The 12,348-nt window shown below is 40.5% G+C and overlaps 2 protein-coding genes across 2 annotated transcripts in view; one reads left to right on the plus strand and one right to left on the minus strand.

Moving 5' to 3' along the window:
* The first annotated feature begins 3,956 nt into the window (after positions 1-3,956).
* LOC310722588 (uncharacterized protein) overlaps positions 3,957-12,348 on the plus strand; it is a 478,020-nt gene continuing 469,628 nt past the window's right edge. Inside the window, exon 1 of the mRNA XM_083535168.1 lies at positions 3,957-4,441. Coding sequence (XP_083391294.1) covers positions 3,968-4,441 — 474 coding nt within the window. The 5' untranslated portion in view covers positions 3,957-3,967. The remainder of the gene's footprint in view (positions 4,442-12,348) is intronic.
* Positions 7,427-12,348, minus strand: part of mettl24 (methyltransferase like 24) — a 26,200-nt gene continuing 21,278 nt past the window's right edge. The window contains exon 5 of the mRNA XM_083535164.1: positions 7,427-10,284. Coding sequence (XP_083391290.1) covers positions 9,964-10,284 — 321 coding nt within the window. The 3' untranslated portion in view covers positions 7,427-9,963. The remainder of the gene's footprint in view (positions 10,285-12,348) is intronic.

The following is a 12,348-nucleotide window of genomic DNA, read 5'->3' on the forward strand; positions in this document are numbered from 1 at the left end:
TGTGTGAAGTGCCTCCCTGCTTTAAACGTTCCACCATTATCCCCAACCCAAAGAAACCAAAAATTACTACTACATGACTACAGACCTATTGCCCTAATATCTGTGGTCATGGTCATTTGAGAGACTGGTGTTGGTATATTTGAAGGACATCTCCAGACCTTTGCTGGACCCCCTGCAGTTTGCTTACCGAGCAAACAGGTGTGTGGACGATACAGTGAACATGGGACTGTATCCTGCAACATCTGGAAAAACCAGGGACTTATGTGAGGATCCTGTTCATGGACTTCAGTTCAGCCTTCAACACTATCATCCCAACTTCCCTCCAGACCAAACTAACTCAGTCTACCTGTCAGTGGATCACCAGCTTTCTGACAGATAGGCAACAGCTTGTAAGACTGAGGAATTCATATCAAACAGTGGTACTATCAGTACTGGTGCCCCTCACGGATGTTCTTTTCCCACTGCTCTTCTCCCTGTACACTGGATCTCTACCGATCTCTCATGTTTTTTCTCTGTCAATCTCATGAAGTTTGCAGACGACACTACAGTCATTGGCCTCATTAACGACGGTGATTTATCTGTATACATAAGCGAGGTTCAGCAGCTGGCTGACTGGTGTAGTCATAACAACCTGGAGCTTAACACACTCAAAACAGTGGAGATGATTGTAGATCTCAGGAGAAACCAACCTGCTCTCCCCCACTCACCATCAAGAACAGCACTGTGGCAGCAGTGAAGTCATTCAGGATCCTGGGAACCACAATCTCTCAGGGCCTGGAGTGGGACAATCACATCAACTCCATTGTTTAAAAGGCCCAACAGAGAATGTACTTCCTTCGTCAGCTGAGGAAGTTGAACCTACCACAGGAGCTGCTCACATGGTTCTATTCAGCTATCATTTAATCTGTTTTGTGCACTTCAATAAATGTCTGGTTTGGGCTCAGCTACACAATCAGACATCAGAAGACTGACGAGGACGGTTTGAACGGCTGAAAGTATTATCGATGCTCCCCTGCCCACACTTCAAGGACTGTATATATCCAGAGTCAGACAAATGGCCCAGAAAATCACCCTGGATCCCTTACATACAAGCCATATGTTTTTTTTATTTTTGCCTTCTGGCCTATAGTACAGACCACAAAGACAGCCAGGCACAGGAAAAGTTTCTTCCCTTAGGCAATCTACCTCATGAACACTTAAATGCTATGCCCATTGTGCAATAAAATAAAACACGTTTTTTTCTTTATAAAAAATGTGCAATAACTTCTATACTTTCATCTTTTTAATTTTTTTTTATTTTGCTTTTTTATTTCCTTTTTTACTTCAGAAAATGTGCAACTGGAAGCTTCTGTCACTAAAACAAATTCCTTGTGAGAATCAGAATCAAAATCTGAATCAGAGTTTATTGACTAAGTGTGTTGGCACACACAAGAAATTTGGTTCCAGCTGTTGGTGACTCTCAAAAGTACAGACATAAATACACTATACATTTAGCCTGGACTATACAAGACAATACAGACAATGTGAGACAATATGGACAGTACGAGTATTAAATAGGACACAATATACAGATTATATGACCAGATCAGTAATGTACAAAGTGTGAGAGTGCATGGTAGTGCAAATATTGTGCATCAGGTACAGAGTAATTATAGTTTAATTTAAAACTTTGCCTTCCCGTGGGCTCACCACCTGCAGGAGGGACCGTAAGGGACGGTGCTGTGAGGATTGGGCAGCAGTCGAAGGCAGGGGCCTGCTTAGACTGCTGCCCCCGCAACCCGAAACGGATAAGCGGGAGAAAATGAATGAATGAATTAAAACTTTGTATACAATATACAGCAGCAATAGTGTGTGTAACATATACACTATTTAGCACTACATTTTAAGTGCAAACATACTTGGCAATACATTTATTTTTGATTCTAATTCCGACTTGTTTCGATATTTTCATCATCTAATCCAAAACCATTGTTCTACATATCCCTCTATTATTCCTAGCACAGGAATGAATACAGTTTTAAATATCCCCTTACATTTAAAGGGAGTATTGTCTAATGTATACAACACTTTAATGTCAGTAAAAATATTAATCTGAACAAAATCCATCATCACATCAGAGGAATCCTGGAGCAATGCATTATTTAGAGTTAATAAAACAACCTCATGTATTCGCTTAGTTCAGTTCAAGGTCCTCCACAGACTTTATGTCCATCATATACACCAATGTAAATGACACATGTGAGCGTTGTCGCTCCGCTAGAGCAGATTTGGCTCATATGTTTTGGATTTGCCCCTGGACTGTTTGATTACTGGACGACTATATTTAACATTTGTCTGAGGCATATATTAAAGATATTAAGCCTCGTTTTGAAATGGCAGTTTTTGGAGTACCTGAGCAAGGTACACTCATGTCCAAGAAATGTCAAGACGCTTGTGCCATTGCATGTGTTTTGGTTCGGAGACGAATACTACTTGATTGGACATCAAGCAAACCACCCTTAGTTTCACTCTGGCTTTGAGATCTGATGTTGTCTTTGAAATTGGAGAAAATTAAATATTCTCTTAGAGGATCACCAAATGATTTTATTTAGTAGGGACTTCAATGATCATACATGCATGGCCGTCATCCAAGAAGAAAGCTTCTTCTGAAGCTGGCTTACAAAAAAGCCCTCAAATGGTTTGCAAAGACGACCTGTCCAAGAGCATTAATTATTGGAACTAGGTCCTGTGGTCTGATGAGACTAAGATAAAATTGTTTGGCTCAGATTGTGTCCAGCATGTGTGGCAATGCCCTGGTGAGGAGAACCAAGAAAAGTGCTGCTGGTACTGGGGAGCTGCGGTTCATTGAGGGAAACATGGATTCCAACATGTACGGTGACATTCTGAAGCCAAACATGATGATCTCACTTCATAAACTGTTTTCCAACGTGAAAACGAACCCAAACACACCACCAAGATGACAACTGCCTGGCTGAGGAAGCTAAAGGTGATGAAGAGGCCAAGTATGTTTCCTGCCCTGAACCCTATTGAGCACCTGTGGGGCTCCTCAAGCAGAAGGTGGAGAAGTGCCATGTGTCTAACATCCAGCAGCTCTGTGATGTCATTATTGAGAAGTTGATAAGGGTCCTATTAACAACCTGTGCAGCTCTGGTGAATTCTATGCCCAGGAGGATTAAGGCATTGCTACATAACAATGATGCCCACACAAAATATTGACATTTTGGACACAGTTTTGACATGTTCACTTAGCGTGTACTCACCTTTTGTTGCCAGTTATTTAGAAAAGAATGACTGTAGGTTGAGTTATTTTCAGAGGACAGTAAATCTGTACTGTAACCCAGCCATTATGGATGCACAAGCCAGTGCACTCTTAGTGCCGGTCCCAAGCCCGGGTAAATGGGGAGGGTTGCGTTAGGAAGGGCATCCAGCGTAAAACATGTGCCAAATCAAATATGCGGATCCAAATGAGAATTTCATACCGGATCGGTCGAGGCCCAGGTTAACAACGACCGCCACAGGTAACGTTAGCCGACAGGGTACCGGTGGAAATTGGGCTACTGTTGGCCGAAGGAGGAGAAGGAGAGGAGGAAGACGTCTACAGAGACGGCAGGGAAAGGAGCAGTGTAGGAGAGTGGAGGTTCGGGTTGGCATTTTTAATGTTGGTACTATGACGGGTAAAGGGAGAGAGGTAGCTGATATGATGAAGAGGAGAAAAGTAGATATGCTGTGTGTTCAGGAGACCAAGTGGAAAGGGAGTAAGGCCAGGAACATTGGAGGTGGGTTTAAACTGTTTTATCATGGTGTGGATGGGAAGAGAAATGGTGTAGGGGTGATTCTGAAGGAAGAGTACAGTAAGAGTGTAGTGGAGGTGAAGAGAGTTTCTGATAGGGTGATGATCGTGAAGGTGGAAGTTGAAGGGATGATGATAAATGTCATCAGTGCCTATGCTCCACAAGTTGGCTGTGAGATGGAGGAGAAAGAAAGATTCTGGAGTGAATTAGATGAAGTGGTAGATGGTGTACCTAGGAAAGAACGATTGGTGATTGGGGCAGACTTTAATGGGCATGTAGGTGAAGGGAACAGAGGTGATGAGGAGGTGATGGGTAGGTATGGTTTTAAGGAGAGGAATGTGGAAGGGCAGATGGTGGTGGATTTTGCTAAAAGGATGGAAATGGCAGTGGTGAACACTTATTTTAAGAAGAAGCAGGATCATAGGGTGACGTATAAGAGTGGAGGAAGGTGCACACAGGTGGACTATGTGCTATGCAGGAGATGCAACCTAAAGGAGATTGGAGACTGTAAGGTGTTGGCAGGGGACAGTGTAGCTAGACAGCATCGCATGGTGGTCTGTAGGATGGTTTTGGAGGCGAAGAAGAAGAGGGGGAGAGTGAGGACTGAAAGAAGAATAAGATGGTGGAAACTGAAGGAGGAAGAGTGTAGTGTGAGGTTCAGGGAAGCGGTCAGACAGAGGCTCAGTGGTGTTAAGGAGGTGTTGGATGATTGGGCAACTAGAAAGCAAATAGAAAGCAAGACAAGAAGACGTGGTGGTGGAATGAGGAAGTGCAGGAGAGCATAAGAAGAAAGAGGTTGGCAAAACAGAAGTGGGATAGACAGAGTGATGAGAAAAGTATGCAGGAGTACAAGAAGTTGCGGCAGCAGGTTAAGAGGGATGTGGCGAAAGCCAAGGAAAAGGCATATGAGGAGCTGTATGAGAGGACACTAAGGAAGGAGAAAAGGATTTATACTGATTGGCCAGGCAGAGGGACCGAGCTGGGAAGCTGGGAAATGTGCTGACTAGTGAGGAGAGTGTGTTGAGAAGGTGGAGGGAGTATTTTGAGCAGCTGATGAATGAGGAAAATCAGAGAGAGAGAAGGTTAAATGAGGTGGAGTTGGTGAAGCAGGAAGTGGATAGGATTAGTAAGGAGGAAGTGAGAGCAGCGATTAAGAGGATGAAGAGTGGAAAGTCGGTTGGACCAGATGACATACCGGTAGAAGCCTGGAGATGTTTAAAAGAGAGATGGAAGTAGAGTTTTTGACCAGATTGTTTAACAGGATTTCTTTAGTGACTTGCAGCTGAAGTATCATTGGACTGGCAAATCTGATGAGCTGCTGGTGACTCTACCAAATCATTTTACTGGCTTTAAATGAGACGTTTTTTTTTCTTGTGATTCAATTCAATTCAATAAATTTTTATTTGTATAGCACTTTTAACAATGAACATTGTCTCAAAGCAGCTTTACACAGATAATGCGGTGATTAAAAATGAATATGTTCTTTATGAGTAAGTTTGTCCCTGATGAGCAAGCCGGTGGCGACTGGTGACTGTGGCAAGGAAAAACTCCCCGAGATGGCATAAGGAAGAAACCTTGAGAGGAACCAGACTCAAGAGGGAACCCATCCTCATCTGGGTTACACCGAATGTCCATTTGTGGCAGGTATGATGATCAAAAGCAAAGTGTGTTTCTGAGTCAGTGTAGGAGACTGTTGACATCAACTACAGTCCAATCCAGGCAGGCCTGGATGAAGTGGGAAGATCCACGGGGGGGAGAGGGGCAGGAACAGTGGTCACTGGAGCCTCAGGAGCATGTTTAACTCAGAGAGAGAGAGAGAGAGAGAGAGAGAGAGAGAGAGAGAGAGAGAGAGAGAGAGAGAGAAGAGGGTGACAGGAAGAGTGTACCTATTGTTGCATGAGAGTTAAAGTCACTGTGCAGTTTGGACTCCGGCAAGACTCGCTATGGCAGCATAACTAAAAGGGAGAACCAGAAGGCAACACAGACATGAGGGATCTCTGGGATAAGAGACGGCCCACCACACCACCATCAACAAACCTGAGTGAACACGTGAATGTGAGGGGACGACAGCGTACAAATATCCCAGTTCACCCAACACTCTATATCCATGTTCCCTCCAGATCTGAGCCTTTACCTGAGAAAAAATCTACTGATTAAAGGCTTGACTGAATAAATATGTTTTCAACCTCGACTTGAACACTGAGACTGTGTCTGGGTCCCGAACACTGATAGGAAGGCTGTTCCATAACTGTGGGGCTTTATAAGAGAAAGATCTGCCCCCTGCTGTAATCTTCATTATTGGAGGAACCAACAGATAGCCAGCACCTTTTGATCTAAGTAGGCATGGAGGATCATACTGGTACAGAAGTTCAATCAGATACGGTGGTGCGAGACCATTAAGTGCTTTATATGTCAGTAGTAGTATTTTATAATCAATGCGAGATTTGATTGGGAGCCAGTGTAGACTGATTAATACAGGGGTAATGTGATCATATTTCCTAGATCTAGTGAGGACTCTTGCTGCTGCATTCTGAACTAACTGAAGCTTATTTATGCACCTACTCGCACACCCAGACAGTAAAGTGTTACAGTAGTCCTATCTAGAAGTAACAAAAGCATGAACTAGTTTTTCTGCATCCTGTAACGACATCATATTTCTAATTTTAGCAATATTTCTAAGGTGAAAGAAGGCGATCCTGGTAATATTATTCACGTGAGCCTCAAAGGAAAGACTCGAGTCAATAATCACACCAAGGTCTTTGACAGCCGTACACGCTGAAACAGAAACACCATCCAGAGATGCTAGGTAATCGGAAAGTTTGCTTCTAGCTGCATGTGGTCCTAGTAAAAGTACTTCCGTCTTATCTGAGTTTAGCAGAAGAAAGTTATCGAGCATCCACTGTCTAATGTCCTTTACACATTTTTCAACATTGTTAAGCTGATCTCTCTCATCTGGCTTTGCTGAAATATACAGCTGTGTATCATCAGCATAGCAATGGAATCTAATACCATGTTTATGAATAATTTCTCCAAGAGGCAGCATATATAAAGAGAAAAGCAGAGGGCCTAAGACAGATCCTTGAGGAACACCAAACTTTACCTCAGAGAGTGTGGAGAACTCACCATTAACATCAACAAACTGATAGCGATCAGTCAAATAAGACCTGAGCCAAGAGAGAGCTGTTCCCTTTATTCCAACAACGTTCAACAACGTGTGATGAGTCTTACGTTAATATAAAGCTTGAATCTGCAACCACTTATGAGAATGTTATCTTTCTTAGTGTTCCTTTTGACATTTTCCTGCACCATGGCAAGCAGCTCACTCTGTAGGAAAGACACTACTTTCAAATGCCTTAGGGCAACTAATATTTTCTGCTTCAACTAGCTGTCAGTCCTACTCTTGACACCAAAGTAGTGAACAGATCCAGGTCTATTCACACTGAGCTTTTTTATTAAACAAAGAGAAACAATTATGCCAGACTTCATAAAATGATGATGAGCTAGCACATCTCAATAAGATCTACACTCCTAACACACACACACACACACACACACACACACACACACACACACACACACACACACACACACGCTACTGAGGAAATCAGCACTGTTATACAGTAAACACAAAATGGTTAAACAAATCAAAAGTCTTTATTATTTAATCTTTTTTAGAGCTTTGCACACAAATCAATTACAAAAGCATTCGATATTTACATAAAAAAAATAATGATAAAGATGCGATTCGTCTCTGGATGCATAGCCAATGAGACGATACATTATGCAATGCAGTTTGATCCGATTTCGATTTGATTCATCACAATGCGATTCAAAGCAATATGATGCAATGTAAAAAATATGATGTTCTGCAATTCAGTATGGTACAGATTGTTCGCTTTTATTTCTTTGGTTCATACCGACAGCAAATCACAAATGAACTTAACGCACTTTTGTATGAACAAGGCCCTCTGCTAAATGGCACAAATGTAAATGTAAACTTAAGTTAAATTTTACTTAACTAAAACCAGTTGTCCTTTTTCTGTTCTGTCTACAGGAAGATGCAGCTCTGCCTCTGCCATGTTAATCTCTATTCTATATGACTCTCAGGACACACCTCTGTCTCCGAAGTGTTGTGCTGAGAGAACACGCTTGAGAAACATTTTAAAGAGGAGAAATCAATCTACATATAAAATTTTTGATCATTTTGATTATTATCTAAATTATTAATAATCTAATTATCTAAATCTATAATCTATAATCTAATTATCTAATTATCTAAATTATTAATAATCCCTGGGAGTGACGACGATTGACAGGATTAGAAACCAGTTTATTAGAGGGACAGCGCATGTAGGACGTTTTGGAGACAAGGTGAGGGAGGTGAGATTGAAATGGTTTGGACATGTGCAGAGGAGGGACATGGGGTATATCAGTAGTAGAATGCTGAGGATGAAGCCACCAGGAAGGAGGAAAAGAGGAAGACCAAGGAGCAGGTTTATGGATGTGGTGAGGGAAGACATGCAGGTAGTTGGTGTGACAGAGGCAGATGTAGAGGACAGGGGGGTTTGGAGACGGATGATCCGCTGTGATGCCCCCTAATGGGAGAAGCCGAAAGAAGAAGAAGAAGATTATCTAAATTATTATTTTATTAAAAATAATAAAAGTATAGCGCATCTACTAATAATTATATTTAAATAAATCTTTTTTTTTTTACCAATGCACACGCTTTTTTATATATGTACACACACATTTATTATAAAACAAAATAATAAACTCCACCGAAATTTTTTTTTAAACATTTGTTTTATTGATGCATCAAACCAGGCACCAAAATCTGCCATGATGCACACATCCGGCAATTAAAACCGTTTGTGTGGAAAAATATCAAACGTTTTGGTGTCCTGATGATTTATGCCATTCAAACCACTATAATTACTTTAAAACATTTACAAGAATATTTTTACTTTATGCTCTTTATATCGTTTGGTTTCACTAATAATAAACAAAAAAGAAATTGCATAAAGCATCTATATTTGTCCATGCCCATGTTGATTAAGTTGCGATTAATCACGAGTTTTTCTCATTACAATCATGCGATTAATCGCGATTAAATATTTAAATTGATTGACAGCCCCATATAATTTATTTTTCTTTTTTTTTTTACAAATAATATGCCACACAAGAGAAATGGTTGTCAACATTTTGGAAACTTTTCTTCAAAAGTTTTTAAATGGTCATTTAAGGATTTTTTTCAGTAAAAATGCTAAACATCTGTACAATTTTCTATATTTGTACAGATGTTTAGCATTTTCATTTAAAAATCCTTCCTTAGCATGACTGTCTATCCTTGTCCTATCCTCAGTCCAGATAGAATTGCATGGTGTTGAAGTATGGAATGGTAGTCATGTGGGTACAGTATTCCTTTCACCTACAATACATCTCCCTTTCCCTGCTCTTAAACAATCCCAAAACATTAAGCTTCCACCTCCATGTTTGACTGAGTCAGTTTGCTAACATCTTCTCTCCTGGTCTCCATCCTACATAAGTTCTTTTATCAAAATGATGAATTTGGACTCACCACACTTTCTTTCAGTCATTCACTGTCCAATTCTTGTGCGCTTTTTACATTGTTTTTTTTGCAGGAACATTCATGATTCAAAAAGCCTAAAAGACCAGGTGTTTTCAAACTTTTAACAGGTGCTGTATAGTCACACTTTTTTCACTATTTGATATGTTCTGTGATAAAATAATCATATTAAAGTCCATTTCAGTTTTAGATTATAAGCCACAAAATGTAGAATATTTCAACATACTGTGGAAAAGTATAGCATGTCTGAACAGAGCATTTTGAGCAGCGTCTTAATGTGTATGGCTAAAGATTTGAAAGGTTTCAGCTAAACTAGTTTACAAACATAACTGGAGCATCAAATTCCCTCAGTTGTGCTGATAAATTACAGAGACGCATTCGAACCTGAATATTGCAGGAATTCCTCTCAAAATCATATCAAATGAATTCCATGTTGTTGTTGCCTGCCTTTTGAATTTATCATTCATTCATACTTTCTTTTCAGCTTTGATTTCATTACTTGAATTTGTATTGGTCTTGCAATAAGTGAAATATTTTTCCCTGCAGATCTCATCCTAATACTCAATCTCCAAAGCAGGACAAGTCTCACAGTGCTGAGTAGCACCTGTTGACCCAGCCCAGTATGTAAGTGCTGCTTGCATTGTGTAGGTTCTTCTGAAGGAAGAGCTGTGACTTCATTGGGTCCCTGTAACTGTGGTACAGGCGGAAGTGTGTATTCTCCAGCTCCTTTAGCAGACTGAACCAGTAGCGCACTACAGAGGGCTCGTCACCGCTCACTTCGAACCCAGCCCAGTGCAGGTGAACCTCGAGGAGCAAGAGACCCACAGAGTGTAACACATTTTCCAGTATCAGGTTCTCTAAGATTTTCCATTCAGCACTCTCCATGTCCACTTTCAGCACTTCTAGCTGTGAAAACGAGTGAAAGACAAGGAGAGAGAGAGAAATAAGAATCTGCTAGTAAATAAACCAACAAATTCAATAATGACAGAATTTATGCAAAATATTTACTGTAATAACAGTTCACAACAGAACAGTTCACAACAGAGTAAGAACTAATTTATGCAGTTATCCAATTAATGTGCTGCAGCACAACAAATTAAATCATCACCTGCATTTTAAGAGTGCCAATGAATCAAACATCTGAATGGGGGGAAATGTAAATTAAGTGAATTTGACTTTGGCCTGTTTGTGGTTGCCAAATAGACGGGTTTGAGTATTTTAGAAATGGCTGATGATAACACATTGAAGTGGTCAGCTACGATGTGGGACTTCCAATTGGAAGGTTGTGAGTTCAAGTCCCAACACTACCAAGCTGCTGCTCCTGGTGAGCTACCATAAACAAGGCCCTTAACCCTTATTTGCTCAGTTGCATAAATGTTAGTCAATCTGGATAAGGATGCTCGGAGGTGGTTAATGCATTAAACTATGGATCAGCAAGTCTCTCAACCCCATAGCTGCTCAGTTGTATAAATGAGATAAAAATCTAAGTTGCTCTGGATATCTGCCAAATTCCATTTATTGTAAATATACTGTACACGTATTCATACTGAAATATTTCGGTACAGGTACCATTTTTTTATTGTTACAAACATAGTTATATACAGGATACAACTTGCAGTGAAATGTAGAGTTGAAAATAAAATAAATAAATTGTTAGCACTTCCTGTGTCAGGCTGCAGACGCGGAAGCCGATATAGTCCGATCATTGTCCTTTTATTTCAACAACCGTACAACACAAAAACACTCATAAGCCGTTGAAAACAACAAACAAAGACATCCGCTCGATACGCGTTGTCCGCTATGAGTTCGAATGTCCCAAGAATGTCCCAAGCATAGCATCCATAAAGCCTTCGGCAATGAGTAATCCAAGTCGGAAGTGGAATTCGCATATACAGCCGGCGGTCGAGCAGCCACGCGATTGTCCAGCTTGACAATATAACGACCGACAGCCTGTGACTCAAGAACGTGAGTTTATGTAGTCTGATCTTTCATGAGCCACAGCTGTCGGTAATCTTGGGAAGCAGCGTGACTGCTATCGAGGGGGGCGTGGCAGGGTGAATCTCTGACAGCTACAGACGGGGGCGTGGCAGGGTGAATCCCTGACAGCTACAGAGGGGGGCGTGGCAGGGTGAATCCCTGACAGCTACAGACGGGGGCGTGGCAGGGTGAATCCCTGACAGCTACAGAGGGGGGCGTGGCAGGGTGAATCCCTGACATCCTGGTTAGTGGCTATCGTTAGCGCTATGCATTCTTTAGCGCTTTATGTCCAAGATTGACGAATGTTTGCATCATGTCATTTTTTTTTGCTTGGTTTGAGACTTGGGGCATCAGGAAAACAAATGTTTAGTGATAAAAAATAATTTTTCAGTGAAGTTAAATATTTTTAAATCTGACTAAAGAAAGGACTTCATGAATAAATGTGTGTTGCGTGGAAGATTTGGCTTTTTATTTATTTATATTTTTAATAAAAATGGTTCAACAGAAATGCGTGCTGAATTAATCGCGCATTTATAAAACTAGTGCAGTTAAAATGAATTTTATTTACATATATATATATATATATATATATATATATATATATATATATATATATATATATATATATATATATATATATATATATATAAAGTAAAGTATATAATAATAATAAAATAATGAAATGTAATGATGTCCTGAGATCCTTCTCAGATGCAACAACTTACACAATAATTGAGCGAAAAGAAAACGCCGATTGAGCAGCCATTCTGCAGGTGGAAAAGGAGGCAGCAGTAACTCTTTACAACTGTGGTGACCAAAAACGCATTTCATGACACACAACACACAAAGCATACACTGAAGCAGATAAGCTACAACATCAGTTCTTCACTACTGCCAACCAAGAATGGGAACTGAAGTCCACAGTGGGTGGGTGCTAAGTCACTAAATCTGGGCAGGTAAAGAATGAATAAAGAGTAGGTAATATTTTAATGA

This window comes from Silurus aristotelis, assembly GCF_946808225.1.
Source record: "Silurus aristotelis genome assembly, chromosome: 29".
NCBI classification, from domain to species: domain Eukaryota; kingdom Metazoa; phylum Chordata; class Actinopteri; order Siluriformes; family Siluridae; genus Silurus; species Silurus aristotelis.